The sequence below is a fragment of the Gambusia affinis genome, linkage group LG05 (assembly GCF_019740435.1).
Source record: "Gambusia affinis linkage group LG05, SWU_Gaff_1.0, whole genome shotgun sequence".
In the NCBI taxonomy this organism is placed as follows: Eukaryota; Metazoa; Chordata; class Actinopteri; order Cyprinodontiformes; family Poeciliidae; genus Gambusia; species Gambusia affinis.
In genome coordinates this window covers 10430716-10454653 of record NC_057872.1, presented here as the reverse complement: position 1 = coordinate 10454653, position 23938 = coordinate 10430716, and the positions used below count along the sequence as shown (strand labels likewise).

At 37.7% G+C, this 23938-nt stretch overlaps 2 protein-coding genes across 10 annotated transcripts in view; one reads left to right on the top strand and one right to left on the bottom strand.

The window, feature by feature from the left end:
- The window catches only part of triob (trio Rho guanine nucleotide exchange factor b), a 94989-nt gene that overhangs the window by 26298 nt on the left and 44753 nt on the right, over positions 1 to 23938 (top strand). For 8 of the 9 annotated variants that reach the window (XM_044117944.1, XM_044117947.1, XM_044117949.1 and 5 more), the window contains 9 exons: positions 7450 to 7524; positions 9683 to 9797; positions 12633 to 12825; positions 14011 to 14115; positions 14255 to 14725; positions 15970 to 16092; positions 21712 to 21903; positions 22658 to 22789; positions 23128 to 23358. In XM_044117944.1, the coding sequence (XP_043973879.1) occupies positions 7450 to 7524; positions 9683 to 9797; positions 12633 to 12825; positions 14011 to 14115; positions 14255 to 14725; positions 15970 to 16092; positions 21712 to 21903; positions 22658 to 22789; positions 23128 to 23358 (1637 nt within the window). Of the gene's footprint in view, positions 1 to 7449; positions 7525 to 9682; positions 9798 to 12361; positions 12378 to 12632; positions 12826 to 14010; positions 14116 to 14254; positions 14726 to 15969; positions 16093 to 21711; positions 21904 to 22657; positions 22790 to 23127; positions 23359 to 23938 lie in introns of those variants that run through there. The other variant, XM_044117950.1, reaches the window with a different exon arrangement.
- On the bottom strand, positions 17916 to 19893 carry LOC122831624. Its single transcript, XM_044117954.1, has 5 exons — positions 19587 to 19893; positions 19410 to 19490; positions 19133 to 19189; positions 18903 to 18994; positions 17916 to 18808 (listed from the first exon to the last, which is right to left on the bottom strand). Exons 1-5 carry the CDS (start codon positions 19885 to 19887, stop codon positions 18737 to 18739), a joined length of 603 nt encoding a protein of 200 aa, XP_043973889.1. The 5' UTR covers positions 19888 to 19893; the 3' UTR covers positions 17916 to 18736.

Sequence of the window (23938 nt, the reverse complement as noted above, 5' to 3'; positions counted from 1 at the left end):
GGTTCATTATAGACTTTAGAAACTCTGGCCGTGCCCTTCTCTGGTTTCACAGAGAGCTCAGTGAACCCATCATCACATGCACATTCACTGGTCTGCACAAGGCCGCTGATAGTGAACATTGTTTATGCCCAACTGCATTGCTTTTGCAGTGTGTGCCTGCACAGTGCAGAAGTGACCTGAGGTCATGCTCTGCCCTTCTTTTGAAGGATGATTGTCTTATGGAGAGAGCTGTTAATCTGTGGGATTTATATAGATTGAGAGATGTATTGTTCACATCATCATTCACCAGGATAATGTCCAGCATATTGGACATTATACTGTCCAATATGAGTGATTAATGCATGTCACATCTTGGTCAAGGATTATATGTAGGCCATTTGTCTTTTGGTTAGCACTGTTTGCTCCAATAGGTTGGAGAAAGTTAATAGAATAGATTTTTTTTGTAGGAAGGGAGCTTGATATTCAGCTATGAAAGCAAATTTGATGTGAAGTCTTCACTTTTTATGGTCAATTTAAGCATACCTAATTACATATAAGTTCAAAATTGATTAATCAAACATAGCATTGTTTTATCTGGAGGCACCACTCTACAGACTGCACACTGAGCATTTAAGCCCAGCGGGAGAGCTGTACCACCAAAAGGATGGTTTTTGTTTCCACCGTTTTCATTCGTTATAACTTATTCATTGCCTTTTCTCCTTTTTTTCCCCGCTCTTCTTTTTTTGTGCTCTGCTCAGGGGTTAAGTTCAGGTCGAGGGAGTTGTGGTAAGAGCAAAGTGTTATTTTTGCTGTAAGCCACACTGTAACAGCAACAATATGAGAAACACGATGAAAGTTGAGCTCACCACAGTCCCCCGGCCCCCTGCCAGCCCTGGACGAAGGTCACAGAGCTGGGCAGGAGTGGACGAGTGGGTGCTAGACGTGCCTCTGCTGTGCGAGCAGGAAACAGACAAGGCCGATACATGTGTGTCTTTATGTGTAAGAAGGGAGAAAGGGAGAGGAAAGCAGCGATGTGAAAGGAGTACAGCGTGATAGATGGAAACTTGGAAATTGGATTGAGAAGAAAGTTAGATCTCTCTGTTGTTTTAACAGTTATGCTCGGCTGGTGGAGAAAAGCTTTTTTCTTCTCGTTTTTCTCTTCTTTTTTTGTCACCCATCACTCCAAACCTTGGAGGGATGTCTAGAAATAGTTTGTCTAGTCAAATATCTTTATAAGGTACCAAGATTAAGAGCACACCACTTGAAATATACTGAAATAACCGTACTAAATACAGCACATAAGCAATCCTTTGTGATCTTCAAGTGGCAAACAATGATATTCTGGTAGTGATTGTGGGCTGATATATTGTTTTGCACTGCAGTTTTCTTGTTTATCATGTTTACACTGATATATTTGTGACAGCAGTCAAGCCAACTGCACTGTAGCATTTCAGCAGCTTTGTGCTGCAAGTTGAATAACATCTGCTCTGCAACAACACAGACACAGTCAACTTGTAATTTGTCTGAGTTGAAAGTTTCAGTGTTGTGTGCCAAAAGATTGGAATCATGAGGCATGCTGGGATGCACAGCTGCATGTTGTACATGTGAATCAAGGTAGAGTGTTCCAACTCCAGGGACGGCAGACACAGATAAACATTTGTAGCTCCTAAGTTTGGGAATCACTATTTAATTGCAAGATTACCATGGACCCGAGAAAGAATTTGGAGTTACGTACTAGGCCAACACAAAACAGTGACGGATGAAGGAAATGATTTGTGGCTTTCAAAGTCTATAACGTGATAACTTTGGTACATATTTTATTTTGAGCTTCTGAGTGAATACCTTGTTGAACGACTTTAAATGTTTGTCTGCACTGAATTTCTTGAGAATAATTTAATGACGTGTACCTGTTTTGTCATTTTCTTTTGTGTTGTATTTGTTGCTGCCTCTTGGCCGGGACTTCCTCAAAAAAGAGGAAAATATGCACTTTACAGATAGGCAACTTTGTTCTGCTTTGTGTTTGATGTAATCAGATAAAATCTCTATAAATTAATTTGGAGTTTGCCAGATAATGTGACAAAACCAAGATTCTTGAGCTTGCAATGTTGATTTATTCCTGTGGCTCTGATGTTTCAAGGCTGGACTGAAGAGGGCAAAGGAAAATTAACTTAACTGACTTTGCTGTAAAAACTCTCTGGATCAATGTAGCTATCTAAGTTAACTCATAAAGTTATAAAGACCACAAGGGCCAAGAAACAATGCATGATGATCTCTATATCTTGCTTTCTCTGGTTTCCACACTTCTAGTGCAAGCACAACACAGACACCAATCCTGCTGTAAATATTTATATCCTCTCAGGCTTTTGAATCAAGTTTGGCAGAAACACTGCATTTTCTTTCTTCTGTGCAAAAAATAGATATTCCTCCTGCGTTTCCAACCACTCTGTACCCTTCCACTCTGTGACATACAAAAGTAGGCAAATTGAAAACTAAGAATTAACTCATCTTGACTGTACATCTAGTTTTCTTGTACTTGCAAGTATAAATATTTATTTAGGTATGCTTCATGACAAGTTTTATTTTTGTTTCATTTCTCAAATCTAAATGTCTTCAACGACCTAAATAGGTAATGTTAATGCAATGTTCTATAGGAGTGTGTCACACTTACAAAATATTTTTTTGGGTACATTTACACTAATGTTAAATAAATTAAAATATTTAAAAAATAACTTCCTTCAGTAACTCAATAAAGCACGCTATATAGTTTAGTTATATACACACTGATGTTTTCAACCCTTCTCTTCTGTTACTTATGCTTTTTCCCTTCCCTGCTAATTAAAATTTTACATTTATGATTACAATATCAGGTCAGACATAGAAAACTAAAACACTTTAATACATTAATATGACCTTGATAAAAAAAAAAGTATGCCTGCCTTGTTGTTTTAAAATGACACTTTTAAAACAACAAGTATTAAAAGTATCCTTTTAAAAGGAAAAAATCTGAGAAAAATGTCTTTAATGTGCAAAAACTTGAAATGTAAATTTAAATAAATTTGTTTGCATCTATGCTTCTCTCTGTATTCATAAGTATCTAAAAAGCCCATGAGTCTACATAGCCTAATTTCTGACTTACTTTACATTTAGCTGCAGTAAAATCTTTTGTCCTGCAGAAATTGATGTTCAGCCATCACCGGCTTGCCAATTCAATACTTTTGATTGGGATTTTGCTATTATTTATTCAGGATGGACTGGTAATACTGAGCAGAACTTAAATACTTTCTAAAATAAAAAAATTAAAAAATGGGTCCAAAAGCTTGAGTTCATTGTGGATTAAATTAAATCAGCTTTAATTGTCTAAGCAACAGCAAAGTAATAACCAAAACCACAAGTATGTCATAAACTGGGAAATTCTGGAACATTGGGATCACTGTTCACACTCAAAAAACATAAACCAACTGAGTAAAAAGAACTTTATTCTTACGAGCTTAACGTTTTAGCCTCCAGATTGACAAACCAAATGCCTTTCAGAGACAAGTTTTATTGTTTGGCCATACTGACAAAAACTGTGGCATTATATAGAAGTTTTCAAATGGAAGAAACCTGTACCACATGTGAAGTGGTATTGGTAGTGTCACGCTAAAGCTCTGTGTTGCCATTGGCGGTAATGCTGAATTGCACGCCGTCTGCAGAGTAACGAAAAGAGAAGCCCATCCTCAGAATTATTCAGCTTCACCTAAGATCAGCGGATGGGGTAACACTGTATTTGATGGGTTATGCATAAGACTGACATGACACTGTCATAAACATGACATAACTTCTGTTATGAACATTAAGGAGTCTTCATGAATGTTTACGACTGGTGTCATGAAGTGACATTTGGTAAATAATGACACTTTTAAGGCAAAGTTGCATTAAAACTTGTTTTAAAAGTCCATTAAAATTGCCAACTTTGCATTATGAGTTTGATTATTTACCGAATGACACTTCATGACAACAGTCGTAATATTCATGAAAACTCCTTCATCTTCATGACAGGCGTTATTTCACTTTGAAGATGGTGTCATGTCAGTCTTATGCACACACCGTCAAATAAAGTGTTACCTCAAACGGTAACACTTTGTACACATTTGGGTGTTCCTGTGGCACAGTGATCCAGCAGACTGCTAAACCCATTTTGGAAAGGATAAAGCATGCGAGCTCCTTGAATCACCCCAATCTCAACCCTGTTAAAAAATTTATGGAGCAGACCAAAAAGTCAGTTCTCTGCCAGGAAACCAAATAGCTTAATCTTATTTTTAGAAATCTGTCTCAAATTCCTTCATTTGTTAAAATGTGTTCATTTGAAGGTCCATTGCAAAAACACTTCTCTTTGTTGGTCATGGTATGGACTCTGCCTGCTATGAAAAGACAAACTGCACAGTAGCAGTTAAATGGATTGCTCTCATTATGAGAGTGCCATGAACCTGGAATTTGAACAGGTTTATTTTGTTCTTAGCAAATGTGTAACTGTGTGCCATAGGAAGAAAAAACACCATGTGCCCCTCTGTGAACATTTGAAGTAAGAAGCAATAATGCAGTTTCATCAATCACAATGTGCTTGGTAATTTTTCACTTCCACAGAATATTCTATGCTAAATCGCTTCATATAAATATGATTGAAATCATGAGCTGCATTGTGTGAGCGTGTTTATTTTACTGCACTGGCACCACAAGCAACCGTTTGATCTAGAAGCATTTTATTCTGCTTTCCAAACTACACTGCTGTCCATGCAGGACACAGTGCAAAAGTTGTGTGACAGTCACATCTGTTGCTCGCTCTTCTTTACTGTTCTCATCTCTCTGCCAGATTTGGCCTGATGTAGAGTTCATAAAGATGGAGAAAAACAGTAAATGCAGAACTGCAGCACTTTAACGGAGGTCAGCACCAGCTGTGTGCCGGAATCGGTATCTTATATAAACCACCATGGTGAGGAATGCGTCTGCCTGGGCACCCTTGACAGGAAACATGCATGTGCTCAGACATGGAGTTCAAGAGGAGCAATTCTCTCTGTCCTGTTGTGGAGATGTTCCACACACTCGCACACACACACACGCGTGCACGCACCCACACACCTGTTTTTAAACAGAGTGTAGACTTCTTACTTTGTTTGTCTTTGTGTGCATGAGCAAGAGAAAATAAATGGATTCGAAACAGGTGCTGCAGTTTTCAAAGACAAAAATATCAGAGGGAGATTGTAAAAACTCTAAGTTTGAATGAATAAAACAGGCAGTCAGCTTTTCCTGTTTTAGTAGATTGACCATTGCAGTACTTAGGCCCATCTGGTTGTGCTATTTTTCAAAGTTTTTCTTTTTTTTTTGTCCGTTTAACTTTTGCTGCAGTGAATGCACGGTGGAGCTTTGTCTTGGATCTGATCATCCAATTGTAGTTTATATCAACAAAAAGGAAATAAACTAACACCAGGAGTGAATTGTAGTTATTTAGTTCTTTCATTATAACTATTATTCGAAAAGGCAATCATAGTTTTATTAGACTCCTTGTGTAAATTAAAATAATTTTAGCTGGTGTCAAGGTTAAAAATGCTAAAACTTAGAGAGTGATTATTTATCCTTGACTAATTTGATTATGAATAGCCTATTATAAGTTGGCTCATTTTTACAGTAAGTGTGGTCTGTGTGATTCAATGTTGTCAAGGTAGCTTTGTGGTTATGTAACTGTTTGTTTTCTTAGAGTTTTATTTTTGTTATAGTCTTTCTATTTATAGATAGATTGTTTATGGTTTATTGCTGTTGTTACTTCAAATTAATGACTCAGTTGTTTAGCTGTTAATTATACTTCCACCGTCATGCTTCATTAAAGACTGCTGTTCTGTGATTATGTTATTTTTTTAGATTTAGAGAAGGGTAAACATTTTATATGACTGGCATAAATAATCACTTTTTTTGTCTCATCTGACCACGATGTTTTACGTCCCATACATTTACTGAACGATCTCCAGAATGAGATTCCAGTTGCCATGTCGAAAGATTGTCATGCTCTGGTGTTGTTTTCGCTGTCTGCTGTACGGCACAAGTTTACTTGGTTTTATTTAATTCATAATAAAACTTTGACATCAATTTGAATTTATGCTGATCTTTGTCTCTTTATTTCTGTTGAAATATCTGTTTTCATGTCTTCTGTGTGGTGTTATATTTTTGGGTCCTTAAAAATACCTTAAAACAGGAATGTGTATATATACTGACATTATGACAGTCAAATAGGATAGAAGGAAACTTAACAGACATATTTCTTATTATTATTGTACACAAATTTCTTCAAAACGGATTCCATAAGCATCGTAGTTCTACTTTGTTTAAGTTTTTTTTTTGTCAGTTTTATAAATTTGATAATTGCGTAGGTCCATTACATAAAACTTAAAAATGTGCATCTTTCTTTTATTAGACTTAGTCTTAATTTTGTTACAAAAAGAAAACGAGCCAATGGCGTCAGTTTTTTATGCAAATGTAGGTTTACTGGCAAAAACGTTCTTTGTTATCTTGACTAATTTACATTTTTTTTAGAGACTATCACACATATTTACATCCTCCTGTTCTTTATAAAGTTGTGCAAAACTACAAAACTGCACAGTTACCAACAACTATCAAATGAAAAAAATGTGGACAAAAAAGAACACTGCCAGTTTCTATAAAAAAAAAAACAACAACATTTAAATCAGTAGCATTTAGGATTGACCTGACAGGCACAAATGACCACACAGTTGATAAGAACCCTTTGGTGTGAGTGTTGGTTTTTGCATTTTGCTCCCTTGCAGTAAAACCTTGGACCATCTGCTGAGCAGTTGAGGCAGAGAGATTGACATTTGAAGAGCATACCACAACAAAACCCAGGCCAGGCTGAGAAACATATTGGCACCAGGCTAAGCTAAAACAAAAGCAAAAGACTATTGCTTGACCTGCTATGTTTTGCAGCTTTAACCGGACCCATATGGCCACTGACATGTCCTGCATTCTGGTGTTATCACCATCTCCTGCTTGCGACACTCATATATGCATTATTGCGCAGTGATCAGTATGTATCATAGTCTAAAACTGTTGTTGGTAGTTTTGTTCTCAAAAGCAGAGGAAGCAGTGAAATGTTATCACATCTTCTCTTTTTTTTACTGTTGTCATGACAAAATCTTCTAAACTAATGAATGAAAACTTTTTTTGGAAAATGGACAAAAAAAGAAGTCATTACATTTCTCTGATGATCAGATTCACCTTCATAACAGAGACTAAACAAATCATTAACTTTGTTGTTTTTAAATTGCCCATTTGATAAAATTACATTATAACTAAACTGCTTCTCCGTTGAACCAGATCTAACCTCCCCTCAGGCTGTGATGTATAAATTGAATTAATCTTGACAAGTAATCAAATGCAAAGAGAATTATCTTGACTTACCTTTTTTGCTATTTTTTATTTTTTCAGGGTTTCATCGCAATGAGGATATGAAGGCGATTGATGTGCTTCCTATCCTCAAGGAGAAAGTTGCCTTTCTCTCAGGTCAGTTAAACTTTCTGTATGCCATTTTCATATTGCCACCTTTTATGTAATTTGTCATTAGCTGTAATGATCAGTGAAAAGTCTGTCGTTACAAAATAAATTAGGGGAGTCACTTTAGTTCTTCCTTTTATGATTCTGTTTTTTTTTCTTTTTAGAACAACCAATAGAAATAATTGCGTAAACTGACATTTTCATTCAGATTTAAGTAAATCTAATAAGGTAAGCGTTCATAGCTTTAAAATAAAATGTTATTTTGATTTTACGTTTCTTATGAATAGGGTAAAGTAAATGTTATCAAAGATAAACTTAGAAAATAAAATAATAAAAAAAAAACTAATCAGATAACTGGAACAATGTGTGTTGTGGATTTTAACAAAAAACAGGTCTCCATATTGTATTTTTAGTTAACGCTAGTTCTAATATCTCTACAGTTTTAAATTCATTTTAGCAAGCTGAAGCTAAGCCTTGCTGGTGAATAGAACAGCATTGGTGATAGGTCAGGTTAGGTGTACCAGTTGGTCAACTAGTCTTGTTTAAACTCCTATTTCAAGAATCTTGAGTAATACATCGAGCTTCCTAATTATGTTTTTTGCTGAGGCATTGCTTCTGTTGCCACTCATTTTAGACACTAATTCGTGACATTCACTGCTGCTTCAGTTTTAATTTAAAACAATTAATTCCATTGCTGTTTCACAGTGCTACTTTTAGAAGTTGCCCTGGGGGCAATTCACATGATCTCTGAAGCCATCCTCTGTGTTGGAGGAATTAAAGGGACAGTTCTCTGTCATTTGTGCATCTAGCTGATCCAGGTGTCCACCACCCAGCAAACAGATGCTTCTTGTTTAAGAAAGTTGACACATTTAACTAAGAGCAACATTGCCAGGACTCGTCTGAACTTATTAACCTAAAGTCACAAATGTTTAGACAGGCCTGGCAAACTTGATAACATCTCTGTGAAAATAATCATGCCGCAAACTTAAAAAAGTGACCAAAGATACAGACAACTCTCAGTCTGGAAAGTGCAACAAAGCTATTTCTAAGGCTTTGGGACTCCAGCAAACCATTGTTATGGCCAATATCCATAAAAGGAGAAAAAATAGAACAGTGCCTTTAGTCACTGGCCTACCAAATTTACTCCAAGAACGGATCAATGAGTCATCCAGGATGCAATAAAATAACAAAGAACAGTATCTAAAAAAAACCGGAGGACTCATTTCCCTTCCAGTCAGTGTTGAAATTCAACAGAAAAACGTTTCCACAAACGATTAGCATAAATGACTGCTGACAAAAAGAAAAATGCCCCAAAAAACATCTTGATGATCCCCAAGACATAAAAAAAATATATTTATATTCTGTCCGATGAGGGAAATGTAAAACGTTTTATAAAGGGCGCCAGAGACACAGTGGTGGTAGTATGATGGTGTTGGACTGGGTTTCTTCAAAAACAATTGATAAAGCTATAGTTTCTGCATTAGGCTTAACTTATTAAAACCTGGTAAAATTGCTAGGCATTTTATCCAGCACTGATTTCCTGAAGTTCTGTTCTAGCATTTATTGGTTATCTTAGCGAAGAATCCTACAGCTGTTAATGAGTTTGCATGCTAAAGAGGATTGGTGAGAAGAATGCATCTGAAGAAAACATCACTTCTAAAAAGAAAAGTTAATCAATTTTAAGGGAAAAATCGGGCTGCTTTTTTCAATAAGAGTGTCAATTAATATTACACTGACTTTTAAATGGTATTGGCATCATTTATCATTGTTTTTAAGCACCCTGTGTTTGTGTCATCATGAGAGTAATTTGACCCTTGCCATTTAGTTTGACTCAGCGTGGCCATGACTAACCACTGACATATTAACAAATGATCCGGACACAAACACAATCTAATCTCCCATCACTTTGGCACTTAGTTTAGTTGTCAGTTCATATTTATGTACTTAATTAAATATGTTTTTTCTTTTCTAGCAAAACTGCCTTTGAATACAATACAAAGTTGGTTGGTTGATCTGTTTAACTTAGTTCAGTACAAACTTTAATGAAATTGTGTTCTTGTATCTGAGGTTTTCAGTCCCTTTTAGAGTTCCCAGAGATGACCCTGGATTTTGTCTAATTATCAAAGTTGATGTAATTTACTGATTTTCTTTCTTTTTGTGTCTGAAGGTGGCAGAGACAGACGTGGAGGTCCAATTCTCACTTTTCCAGCACGGAGCAACCACGACCGAATAAGACCTGATGACCTCCGCAGACTTGTAGCGTACCTGGCTACTATTCCAAAGTAAGGTATTAGAGTGAATATGAGGACAAATTGCAGATACATTGAAGTAAATCTTAAAGAAAAGTCGTGAATTGGAATGTGCAGGTCAAACCTCTTTGGAGATTGAAAATGGCTTCAAAAATCTGATTGGTGTCTCCAGTTGCAACTTGTGTTGCTTTTTGACTTCCAAATAAGCCAAATGCTTATTATTTTATGTCATTTACTGACAATGTTGCCTGATTTTAAGGACACAGCAATTTCTTTTTCTGAATGAAATACCTTGATTTGACCCGTGCACACACACACAACACATAATCCACTGCTAGATTTTCCCACCTTGCTTGGTTTAACTTTGTGCTGTAAAGTGTCTAAGGGTTTTCATATAGATTCTTGAAGTTCTGAGCCTCTATGTTTTCAATTTCTGTCTTTAATTACGGCTCAGCTTAGAGAAAAACTAGTTTAATTGGTAGATCTGACCTCTTTGACCCCTTCCTTTTGAGTCTGCTGTTGTCTGGAAGGAGCTGGTAGCAATCCAGCATTGTGTCATAGTTACGTACATTTTTTTTCAGATCTGAGTTTTTCACATGTACTGCTTATCCTCTCCTGCTCCCATATTTGCTTTGTTGTCGCAAAGATTTGCATCTAAAAACCATGAACATGTAGCCACAGGAATAATGTTCAGAGCTGCACTATCAACTTACATACAGCACAGAATGCACCTTTAACTCATCGCTCCAGGCTGTTCTGTTTGGCCTCACTGGTGATTAGCTTGGAGTTGCAGTTTGCACTCCTCTGTTCTGCAGCCTCTGATCTTCTCAGTGCCGCACTTTCCAGTGCTGCGCAGGTCGAATGCTTTTAAGTGTTTCTCACCTTAGTATTTCTGACACTTGTCTGGAGGTGAGAGGTGGTTCAAATTAGTTGCAGCAAAAATAGCGTTTAGCGTTCTACGACTTTTCTAAGGAGGCAGAGGCAAAACTATAGCCGTTCGGTTTTCACTTATTTTGGTAGGTGTTTAAGTTTGTACAGTGGTGTATAAAAACTTACAGACTACTTTAACTGAGCTTTGCTCTGTTGATTTTCTGCTTTGATAGTTTCAGACAAATTTGTTATCCAACACTGCTATTTCAAAATATCCAATTTCTCCCTTAGTACATAATCAAGTTTAATATTTGCCTTTAAGGCATTTTTTAAAATCTGAACCAATTGTACTGCAGAAGCAGGGGGAAATTATAAAACAGAACCAGTGCCATAGATTCTGTTGGACCACAAAAAGTAATTTGTACTTGTGATCAATAGTCAGAAGAAATAAAAGAAACATGTTACCTTTTTATATGATGGCTGATTCTTCTGTTTGCCTCATCTATTAAATAATTTTTCACTACGCGCATGTTCTCCAAAACACAGATAAGACAGTCAGCTTTGCAAATATACCAGCGATGTTTTTTTTTTTTTTTTTTTTTTTTTTTCTCAGCTAACTTTCAGGTAACAGTGATTAAATAACTGGATCTGTTAATTAGCCGGTCAAATAATTAGCTTCATATTTTCTATTTAAATTCATATAAATTAGTTGGAAATCTTTTAAGTTCAACTAATTTTACATGTTTATTATAACAGTCTACCAACATTTTTGCCATTTGTTTATAAAGTGAAAGAATAATATCCCAGATTCCTTATTGTCTCCATTAATAGAAAAGTGCCTTGCTAAGCCTTGTGAAGCCTTCCGTCTTAAGTAATTTTGTGCGAATGTAGAGTGGTGCCTCCCTGTGTGTGAGAGAGAGGGCAGTAGGTGTTACACAGCTCTGCCTTTATAAGAAATGATCACTAATAAAAAATAAAAACATAATTACAGAGTTAACATTTTAAGCTTTCTTTAGCATCTTCTTTTAGCCATTAGCATGAGCCCCTGTGCATTTCCGATAGTCAGGGCTACAGAGCCCTCACCTTTACTGTGAGATTTCCAAAAGATTGTCAGCATTTCCTTACCCTGGAGCACTGCACTATATTCAAAAGGATAGAACTGATACTTTTTGCAGCAATGCATTCAGTTCCCCATCAGTTGCTGACGTCTCTCTGTTGTTATAGCCTGAATGAACAACCTTCACACCAAGTTCAGTTTCTACAAGCTTCTTTACTCAGTCAACTTCCAGAACCAATAATATTGTTACGAGTGCAACCTGGCTGTGCTTATGTTTGGTGCGTTGCGGTTCAGAAAAATATAGACTGATTACTGATCAGAACATGTCACTCATCGAGTTGGATGGTTTCAGTCACCACTTAAGAATGGAGAATGGAAGTGTAGTTACTCAGTGGATAGATTTTCCTTCTCAGTTTTACTCTTTTTCCTCTACCCTTACTCTAACTCTGCCACCGTTTTTCTTCTTCATCTCCCCCCTCTTCTCTGTCAGCTCTTTCTTTCTCTCTCTCTCTCTCCGCTCTGTTTTCTCTCCCCATTTGGCCGATGCTCTGTTTTCAGAGTGAGGTCAGAGTGAGATAGAGCAGGAGGGCCTGCGTCTGTCTCTGTTACAGCTAGACACATTTAGAGCATAGCCTTTAATGCTAAGAAATAATCTTTTATGGGCTTGTTCAGCAGCATGATTCCTGGTGAGTAGCAGTGGAAATTTCAACGCTCGAATGTTTTTAACTGCCTTTTTTTTCGACTTCATCGTCTTCTCCAGATGCGGTGGGGGAAAGGACCACTTAACTTACATATTTGCAGCTACAACAAATCTTTTACAAAAGATATTTTGTTGGGATAATATTTGAACTCCTTTGACTCTTTTTCTCCCTAGGGTAATATGTCTTATTTCAGTAATTTTGAAGATAATTTGCCTCTTTATTTTGCAATCTGTTCTTCAGTGAGGAGGTGGCCCGACATGGCTTCACTGTCATTGTGGACATGCGTGGCTCCAAGTGGGACAGCATCAAACCGCTGCTGAAGATCCTGCAGGAATCTTTCCCGTCTTGCATCCACGTTGCCCTCATCATCAAGCCAGACAACTTCTGGCAGAAGCAGAGGACCAACTTTGGCAGCTCCAAGTTTGAATTTGAGGTGAGTGATGCATTATTATGTAGAGCAAAACCAATCCTTTTTCACCAATAATCATAGCAGTAGTTTTGCAAACTATTTTCTTACTTATTACTGTCTTTTACGGACACATCGTTTGCAGGATTTCTCTGATTATTTCTTTCCAAATATAGTTGCAGTTATTATCTATGCTGTTTTTTTTTTTTTTTCCAATAAGTTATTTGATATTAAAAAAAAGTATCAGCTCCCCCCCTCTGATTGGCTCAGATTGGACTGCTGCACTGTGACAGCGGCAGTGTTCTGTCCCGTGTGGCGATGAGTAGCTGGTATATTTAGTTCTGACCCAGTTACCACAGAACCGGAATAAATAGGACATTCAAAGAATTTCATCCTAACTTCACTTATATACTTCCAGAGCGGTCCATTTCAGTTTTTCCTGCAACGTACTGTCAGTGGTACCCCACGCCTAAACAGGAATCTGTCGGTTTAATTCTCTCAGATTGGCAGCAAAGTTCAGGACCAGAGAGAGATGGTCAAGATGGAGTCAACATGTAATCCTGTTAAGTTTTCACAACTGCTGCTGATCGGTACTGAAGTGGAAGATGTTTTCTCTGCAAATCCCAGCTGCCCTTTCGTTTACTAGGAGATAAAACAAACTGCTATTAATTATAGAAGCGCTCACACAGAGGAAAATCTCTTCCCACATTTTATTATTTATGATTGTACAAGCACTTCCTTGAAAAAGTTCAGATATCCGCCTTTCTCGTAACAGTATAATTAATGTGAATATTCTCATAGATGTGGCTGTTTGCATTCAAAACAAAAGCCGACCTCAGCTCCAGTTTAAAATCTGCCAATTTAAAAGGTGTTTTTATTATGTCTACCTTCCTTCATTAAACCCAGCACCTTCTGCTTTTGCTTTCTGTTAGTTTATATTCTTGTGTTTCACTTTTATTAATGATAACATGATTGTTATTTTTCAGCATACCTTTTTTAAACAATTCAGGTATTTAGCTGAAGAGTTGTATATTTTTCCTGAAATTCTTTATTTAATGCAGGGGTGATGTCTTGAAAAGTTTAGAGCAGAAACAAAATTGAATTCCAACGCTTATTTTTTAGATTTTGTTTTATCTTAATTGTTTTCTTTATTTTCCTTGATAATAATCTATTTAATGCATTTTTTTATTCTATCTTGCTAACCCTCTACAGACAGTGATGGTGTCCTTGGAGGGTTTGACCAAGATTGTTGACCCTTCCCAGCTCACGGCTGACTTTGACGGCAGCTTAGAGTACAACCATGATGACTGGATTGAGGTTTTGATGTTTTCCCTTTTCTATTTAATTTCAGCTTTGTGGTGGAGCTCATTTAATAAACGGTTGAAACTTTTTTTTATAATTAGCTAAGACCTGCTGTGGTACAATGGACTTTCCAGCTTAGACCCTTTCATTCCAGGTGCGCCTCTCCTTCGAGACTTTTGCCAGTGACGCAGCGCGAGCGCTGGCACGCCTCGAAGAGCTTCAGGAAACCTTGTCCCAGCGCGATCTCCCACGGGACCTGGAGGGGGCTCGGCGGCTCATGGAGGAGCACGCTGCGCTGAAGAAGAGGGCTACAAAGGCGTCGATAGAGGAGCTTGATACGCAGGGCCGAAGACTGCTCCAGAGGCTACAGCTACAGACTACAGGGATTGGGGGAGGCAGCGAAGGGGGTTACAGTAACCGCGGCGTTGGTGCCAGCGGAGACTCCAACGACCACCATCATGGTCTTCACGCGCACGCAGACGCACACAATCTGGTTGCTAAAGTGACGGCGTTGTTGGACAAGCTCCACGGGACGCGGCAGAATCTGCAGCAGCTGTGGCACATGAGGAAGCTGAAACTGGACCAGTGTTTCCAGTTGCGGCTCTTTGAGCAGGATGCTGAGAAGGTCAGAGCACTCTTCTTTAATTTGTCCATGTTGGAGTGTTTCACAGTTCCTGCATGCTAGGTGAAGATAAAAACACACAATCTAGTTGATCCATGGATTTTTGACCTGCTTTACGCACAATATCCCCATGTAGATACGGACACACATATATCAAATCTTCTTTTCTTCTTAAAAACGATTTAGTTCAATCATGGTGCTTTGGTATCCTTCTGAACATCGATCAGATAAAGCAAGGCTCAGAAAGAAAACTTCAATAGTATTGTAGCTCTAGGTTACAACACAACCACTCAAGCAACTTTAACAGAAATCATACTGGCAAATTCAAAAGATTGTGGGAGAACGTGGCTTGGACTGATGCAATAAAACCAAGGCATCCCATAAGTTGTCTATTTATAAAATAAAATAAAAACTTTTGAATAAGAAAAAAATACATATAAAACCAGTGTGACTCAATTAAAGTAGGGGCTTGGTTTTGTTCTGGGGCTCGACAGGGCATAATTCAATTTCCAAGCTACCAGGTCATTCTGGAGAGAAGCAATTTGGTCAGAGTTAGAAAACTCAGTTGCAGGTCATGGGTCATCCACCACTAGGATAATCACTCGAAACACACAGTAAGCATTTAAGACCATCTGAGAGAAAGAAAGAACATTGCACTATTGTCAATAGCGCAATGGTTTCAGGGTTCCAGATCTTAATCCTCTATAATATGTTTCAAGAAAGTTTGACAAGTGTGCTCTGTAAGGTTCCATTTTTATTTAGTAAACTATGTAAAGTATCCAGATCAACTAATACTCAGAAGCAAGGTCTGATTTATTAAACATGAAGAAAATAATGGAGGGTGTCATTAAATATTTGTCAATTTCAGATATTTCTAATGTAGATGCATTTTTTTTTGGTTAATTAGAAGTAGTACCAACACATTTCTCTGCATACGACTCTCACATAGCTAATGATCCTGCATAAATCACAAGTATACAACTTCTGTTACACTCTGGTGAACTATGAAGAACGTTGTAGGAATCAAACTCAGCTAGTGTGTTTCTTCTATTGACTGTATCACAACTGAGCTTAGAAATGACATTTATCTGTAGAAATTAGTTCTTGGTTGATGGATGAAAGGTTTTGAGTAAATACAGGCTCCTAAAAGCAGGCTCCTCTTGTTCTCACTGTTGTTATTAATCAGCATATTGGAAATGAATCTTCTGAAGAGTTTTCTTTCTCTTCTCCACCCTTTGTATCTGTAGATGTTTGATTGGATCATGCACAACAAGGGGCTTTTTCTGACCAGCTACACCGAGATTGGAGGGAACCACCAGCATGCTGTGGAGCTGCAGACACAGCACAACCACTTTGCTATGAATTGCATGGTAAGAGTCGATCTGTTTTGGTTTGTTTGTTTGTTTGGGGGTTTTTTTGCTGCTTTTTCTGTGCTCACATACATATATCATTACTATCAATGGATGACTAAAATAATGGCGGAAAGACCTCTCATCTGTGTGCTGCCATCACAGAATGCTTCACCCCTTTTAGAAGCAATGTGTTACAAATTATTCTGCAATTCTGTCCTGTTTCTGTTTCTCATACGACTCTTTTGAACAAAGCCAAGGCTTTGCTCATTGCATTGTCATTGCCCATCATGGAGCCGTTCCCAGTATTGACCCATTTTATGGCCTCTGTGCCGCTCCCACAGTTTAGCGCTGCAGTCTTACATCTCTGCCCACTTGATCTGCTATATTTATTAGCCGGTCTGACAACTAAGAAATATAGCTGAGGACATTGGATTGTGTCATCAGCATTCTTATAGTATCATGTTCTGCCACAAAAAGTGCGCCGCTTCTCGTCTGTGTTTTGTTATTACAGTTTTATTGTGTCCAGTTCCCTGTCATTAATGAACTTTTAATGGATTTATTTATAAATAAGCAATAAACCAAGCCTGAATCAGGTGCTGGTTTGCTCTAGGCAAAGGGATTAACACACCATAACCTCTGATTCAAACTGCAGCCATCATTCTACAATAAATAAAATTATAGTCAAGGGAGAAGTAAACACACAGCTTTGGAGGCCTTAAAGTCTCTCATGGCTTTACTGACCTAAAAAGCTGCTGTCAGGGACAACGCGAGGCTAGTCACCACCCACAGGTAACTCAAGCTAAAACCAACCACAAACCCCTGAGAATACATCGATGGAAATTCTGTGTTCTTGAGAATATGATCACACTCTGCCCACATGCATATCCGCACAGTCAGGTTCGCTCTGGGTGACCACTGCCACCTCCACCCATTCTTTCTCAGGAAGCTCTGCTTCCTCTTCCTGTTGCTTGCACGGCAGAATGGAAATACGCAGTGTCAAACTGTGATTATAAGTGTTCGTGTACAAAGGCTACATAAATACTGTTATTTTTGTTAGGATTGTCTGCTATGTGGAGATTTTTACAGTAGAAAAAACATAAAATATGACACATTTATTTGGTAGTTTGACACTTTCTAAAGCATAGTAAAACTAGTATTCAAAAGATATCATATTTTTATCAATAAAGATTATAGTGTTTAATCAGTTATCACTTGGGAGGATGTAACTATTAAGTGAAGAGTAAATGCTAAAGAGGCCTGTGTTATATCATGTAGGTGTTGTAACGTCTCCAGCTTTAAACAGTTAATGTAGTGATGTTGCTGTTATGCCCCCTATGGGATGTTCTTTGCAAGTACAGCTGGTGAATTACAAGTCTTTTACATCCCTAGTCATTAACACTTTTCACCTTTAATAAGGCGACTCATGCAAATATTGCGGGTGTACTTATTTTTATTTTGATATCAGAATACATTTATAAGATTGGCATTCAAAAAGTTGGATAATTCTAGATATAATTCTCTAATATTAGCAATAAATTCAATAGGTCTCTCAGTTGTGACTCAGGAAGGGAAGTTTGTTAAGTTTCTATCTTTTTTTATCTAAGTGATGTATAATTGTGATTTTTAAATATAATCCGGATTGCTATATTTTTTATAATAAAAAAGTAAAACACATGTCGAGTATATATATATATATATATATATATATATATGTGTGTGTGTGTGTGTGTGTTACTTTATATTCAGCTCACAAAGCATCAGACAGGAATAAATACAGGACTTGATAATTTTTATTTTACAAAACAACAAATATCTCTATATTGCTTAGCTCTATGATCCTATGTTTCTCAATCTCCTAGCTTTTTTCACAGTATACCTCAGTATAACAAGGTATACTGAGAGATAAATAGTTGCAGATTCAAAAACGCAGTTTTTTCCATCATACCTCTTATGTTCAGAAAGTCAGAGTGCTGGGGTGACCAGATTTTTCTGTTTTCTCTAACAGGCAGGCCAACCTTCTGCTGAGCTATGTCATTTAGTTATATAAACAAAATATACAAGTTTGTATTTATGAAAATATTTTCAATTGTAATAAACATGGAGAGTCAGGTTTTGAAAACCAAGAAAGCACCCCTAATAAGTTTTTGTTAAGTTAATTTTCTTTTAATGTTTTATTTGGTAAGCTGTGGTTAGCATTTCGGTTACCAGGGTGACTGCAACTTAAACCTGTAGACTTAATCCAACTAAGCTGTTTCTTGTGTTACTTTATTAAAAGTTTAAAAGTTAAAATATCTTACATTCAGTTTAATGAGAAGGAAACGTGGTAATTTTTATTTTGATAACATTTTGTTTAGATAACTGTAATTAGTTAGTTTATGCTTCACACTTTTGCATAGGAAATAGCATTGGAAACGTGTTTTTTTAACTCATGACCATTCTGTCATCAGAAACTTTCACATGCCAGCTTTGACAACATGAGTGTGTATTAAAACACAATATTAAAATGAACAACACAATAAACATAATCTATTCTTCTTAAAATACAAAACATCAATATATTTTAGCATGTAGAGGATATCGTAGCTATATGATATCGATCAGTGTTATTTTGAACACAAAGCATATACAGACGGGTGGAATCCTGTTCTCCATCGGCCATGAATCAACACTCGCACTGCCATGTGCATGAGTTGCTTTGCAATTGAAGAACGAACGAATTTCGATTCAAATACTCCTGTAAAGACACAAGAAAAAAATTGCATTTCAGACTATACCACTACATGTAAACTATATTTGGTCACAGACACTGGAATCAGAAAACACTTTACCTTAAACTTTTCACAGTTTAAGACGAACAGCTCTGTTTTAGAGGTTTGGTTCTCAGTATCAGAAATGTAGTATTTTGGCCCACACTGCAGGCCTTTTAAAAGAGAGACAGTTTAAGAAAATGCCATCTTTAAGGGAAAAAAAAACTGTTTTTAAAATTTGTATTTCACTTTTTACAAAACTTTTCATACTTTTTTGGTACAAATGTGTTTTACGCTTTACTATCTCTTACCGATTCCTCCAATCTGTACAGTCTGTGTCTGATTGTGGCGTACTGCGAGTATGTCACCTGTTCATTAAAGAAATGCCAAATAATTGCACTTAGTTTCTGACCGATCCGAACAAAATGCCAAAAATATCTCTTTGCAAATCAAAGTTATGGTCTGGTCATTTTAAGTGGGTTAAATCTTTTCCAACGCTGTAATGCGCAGTACAGACTTAAAAATTTACACAATTTGATAAGTCTCAAGAAATTTCTGCCATTTTTATAATATTTAAAATGTACTTACAAGCAATGCTCAGACTAAGCACTACTGCAAGCAACAGTAGGCAGAGCAAGACCAGCCCCACAATGGCTCTCTGGAAGGACACTAGTTATCAGAGAACACGTTACAAACACTTCTGCTGGGTTTTTCCCTGGAGTATTTGCTTTAACTGTGCATTGCTTTAAAATTGAAGCACATTACCTAATTGCTCTGTTTTCGCCGATCCTATGTTTCCCTTCGGTGGAGGCCATCTTATAGTCATGTACCTGCTAGGAAGAGGCAGATTGTTGATCTGTGGACGGTTGAGAGTGTCATTAGTTTGCCAGGAGGTCCTGTGAGTCAGCTGAGTGGCTCCTCCTGGCACTGGCAGAACCTCTCTTCGTATTTTATCAATACCAAGATTGTCTCCGTTTTCATAAGTGTCATCTTGGTCTTCCCACTGGTCAGGATCCATTGCCATGTATTCATTGTCTGGAGTCTTGCCTGGTTGAGGTCCCTCCATTGTTGAACTGCGGGGCTGTCTGTGAGTCAGCTCATGTTCTGCGTGCCTAAAATACCTCACAGGTGTCTGTGGATGCAAATAACCTGGTGGGCGGGAGAGATTTTCATCTGCATTCATCAAAAATCAAAGAGATCCCATCTGCCTCTAACACAAACCGTTTAGTCTCTGGCATTAAAGTCAGAAAAAGACAATTTTTGATTAATGTACAATAAAGGTTTATCTGTAACAAACACAAGATGCACACGAGTGTATATTTTTTTCTGCCCTGAAATGTTTAAGTAATGAAACGTAGGAAACATTGAACCTGCAGTCTGGTTATTTGCCTGTAGTTTGTATACAAGGAGATGTGTTGTAGAGATTAGTATTATTCCAGTGAAGACCTTTGGGCCATGGATTTGCTTAAAAACATGTTAAACAATACTATCCTCATGTACACAACTGTGGCTTTCATTGTTTTCCAGGATTGTCTTTTTCTCACGAAGGAGAGAACAAAAACTGCTCCTGAAGCTGAAACACAGCATCTAAATATCAAGAAATAAAAATAGTGTTCTGGTTGTTTATTATATTACTTTTATTAGACCCATATAATTCCATTTTTGTTGTTATATGTGTTAGCATCCTGAGTTTTTTTTTTTGTTTGTTTGTTGTTTTTTTGTATCCCCACAGTTGTTCTGAGTTCAACTTAGAAATCCATCCCTTTTCTTTATTTTTCGCTTTTGTTAAATTTGTCATTATCCTCCGTACTTTGTGTATTTTTGCCTGTTTTTACTCCACCACTTATTCTTTGATCCTTTGCCACTCCTCAGTTTGATTCGAAACAAGGTTTTCTGTTCCTGTTAAACCCATCCTCACTGTCTCTGCATGCATTTACTTTGTATAAACGCCCCGTGTGTTTGAGCGTTCCACTACTTTGCCCCTCTTTACTCTGAGTGTGTAAGTGCTTGTGAATTAGTGTAGATGTTCTTAGCGTCTCATAATATCTTTTTTAAATGAACTGTGACTACATAAAACTGATTTTGGGTGTGCAAATTCTGATTATTCTCATAAATAGCTTTTAGTTCTTGACACTGCCTTCCAAGCAACCAAACTATGTAAAAATATGATAAATATATGCAAACCCCAGCTTAAATAATGCAAAAGGTACTCTATCTTTTTGGATTTTCGACACTGAAAATGCTTAAGAACCTACAGTTTTCTGCTATCGTCCTCTTTTGAGATTGAACAGTTTTTTTGGGTTGTAGCTGTTGGGGTTTTTTTTTCCACACGTTGTAATTAAAACAAGCGACCTCGGTGCCATAATGGGCTCCAGGAGCCGTAATTGAATAGAATAATAACTGGCTGTTAACACAGTTGTTAATTAGCGTTTGCTGATCCATGCCTATCTTCACAAAACAGCTTGAAGCAGGTACATTAGAAAAAGCCTAAAAGATTAAAAGGTAAATGGCCTTTTTTATTAACCACACGTGGGTACGCTTTCCAAGCGGATGACTTTTTAATGTCCCCGAAGGTGTTTGTGGGTGTGTTTGCAGGATTTTCGTGTATTTTGTTTAAGTTACCTTCTCTGTGAACACACGTGGGACCACAGCGTTTTACGAGCACGTTTCAGCTGCTCTGTAGCAACACAATCAGGCTTAATTATCAGAAAACAGTTGTGGCTTCGTGCATCAGGGTGCTCAAATTGTAACAAGAGTGCAGTAAGTGCTTTACCTGGAACCCTGCCAATTTATATGGCCAGAAACAATGACATGCTTGACCTACTTACTTTTCTTCTTTTTTTTTACACTGAAGCTACAACTCTTTCTTTGCCCCCATTTTGAAACACAGAATGTGTACGTGAACATCAACCGGATCATGTCGGTTGGAAATCGGCTCCTGGAGTCGGGTCACTACGCCTCCCAGCAGATCCAGCAGATCTCAGGCCAGTTGGAGCAGGAGTGGAAAGCTTTTGCAGCAGCGCTGGATGAACGCAGCACTCTGCTGGAGATGTCTGCCAGCTTCCACCAGAAAGCTGATCAGGTGCAGTCACGCCATTCAAATACACGTCTTGCGATATCAGAAGGTAAAACAATGGAAGCATTCCCGCTGTTGGCGCGATACTTTGATGCTTTTATGTCATTATATGTCCAAAACAAATCTGTGCATCAACAGAGCATTTACCATCCTTCATTTGCTCGAAGATACTTTAAGCTAATCTTCTTTTTTCTTCCCTTTTTTCTTGTAGTTGATGTTTGGGTTCATTTGGACTTACATAAAAAGCTTTAATACAGTATACAAATTGTTTCATGGTGGGAAAATGTTTTCTAACAGTTGTATTCAGCCTTATTTTGACCAGTCCACCTTCCTTCATGCTGCTTAAGGCTTTAATTCACCAATGGCTCTCATTTTGCTGCTATTAGAGGGATGGCCATTTATTGGTAGATTTGCAGCTGCACTTTTTTTCTTTCTATATTCAGATGATTAACTGAACAGAGGTTAGTCAGATGTTCAAAATAAAAGCTGTGTACTTGAAACTTTAGTGAAAAAAAGCTTTGCAAGGCAGTATAGATCTTGAAAAATTGTTGCAGACCTAGACTGAACTGAAGATAGATGATGTATAAAACAAAAATAAAAACAAACATTTTATTCTTACTCGGTTGAATGATCATGAGTTAGTTTTATTGTTCTCAAAAACCTTTTGCAATAAAAAAAAAAGGTGCTGCAGTGTTCCAAACACATATTTGAGGAGGTGGTGTGTGTTATGATATGTTTGTCTTGGTTATTTCCTAACCAGTACATGAGCAAGGTGGAGCCATGGTGTAAAGCGTGCGGAGAAGGAGAACTGCCCTCTGAGCTGCAGGATCTAGAAGATACGATCCACCATCACCAGGGGCTGTATGAACACATCACCACTGCATACTCAGAGGTCAGTGCACCGAAACAAGCATGCAGAAAAACAAAAACAAAGAACACGTATGCAAAACACCGAGGTTTTTATGAAGATAACTCTTGTATGCAAAGATGTTCTCACACACACGAAAACGTCATGCAAATTATTTCAACTGATCCTTTGTGCTTAGTTAGTACTGTAAGCAGTGATAAACACTGTAGCATGATGAGGGTCCTGACAATGTCAAATATAATACTCTTTGCAAGAGTAAAACCCACAAAACAAAACAATAAATCAAAAAAAAAAAAATATTGTTAAAATGTAAACTCTTTAGATGTTTTCCAGCATGTGAAACCACACTTCTTGGTTTCCAGGTGAGCCAGGATGGCAAGGCCTTACTGGACAAGCTGCAGCGACCTTTGACTCCGGGAAGTGCTGATTCGCTGATGGCGTCGGCGAACTACTCGAAGGCGGTGCACCACGTCCTGGACATCATCCACGAGGTGCTGCATCACCAGAGGCAGCTCGAAAACATCTGGCAGCATCGCAAAGTTCGCCTGCACCAGCGCCTGCAGCTGTGTGTCTTTCAGCAGGACGTGCAGCAAGTAAGCGACAAATGCAAACATGACGAGAAAAAACAAGCCCTTTGCTGAGATTGACGCTGCAGAAGGTTCTGTTCGGTGTTACCTCACGGCTTCCTGCAGCAAACACCTCCTATGCCTTTTTGCTTCTTATAAAAGAGAAATTCAGCAGCTAATCTGTGTGATAATTATAATGTTACTGTATAAGTATCTTTTTTAGCGTTCTTTTGCATAATTCCATCTATTGGACTGTCTGGATAGCCTGAAATTTCCGTCAAAACTGGCGATTTGCTCTGTTGCGTCGTCTCTCCGTCTCTACCCTGTAGCATCTGCCCTTCTCTGCCCCGCTTTCCTTTCCAAGCTGGGTTTCTCAAGCTTTCCCTCTTTATTGTCTGTGTTTCTGCCTCTCTGCGCTCCTATCCGCTCTTTCATCACCCTTTTCTCTTGGTAGTGGTTTCCATGGTGATGCAATTTACTGTCACATAAAGTGTCGAGAGCATTTGGTTTGTCCCTTGAAAACATTCCCTCAGAGACCTTGAAATCCCTTTCATTACCACAAATGGGGTGTGTCCATCTGTTTGATTGATATTAGGGTAATTATGTT

What these genes read in the sequence shown, in the direction of transcription:
- LOC122831624 (XM_044117954.1), bottom strand. Translation starts at nt 19,887, where the DNA reads ATGGAGGGACCTCAACCAGGCAAGACTCCAGACAATGAATACATGGCA. An exon ending in GCTTAGTCTGAGCATTGCTT is followed by an intron (nt 19,190 to 19,409) that starts GTAAGTACATTT and finishes TTTAATGAACAG; the next exon opens with GTGACATACTCGCAGTACGC. An exon ending in TAAACTGTGAAAAGTTTAAG is followed by an intron (nt 18,809 to 18,902) that starts GTAAAGTGTTTT and finishes GTGTCTTTACAG; the next exon opens with GAGTATTTGAATCGAAATTC.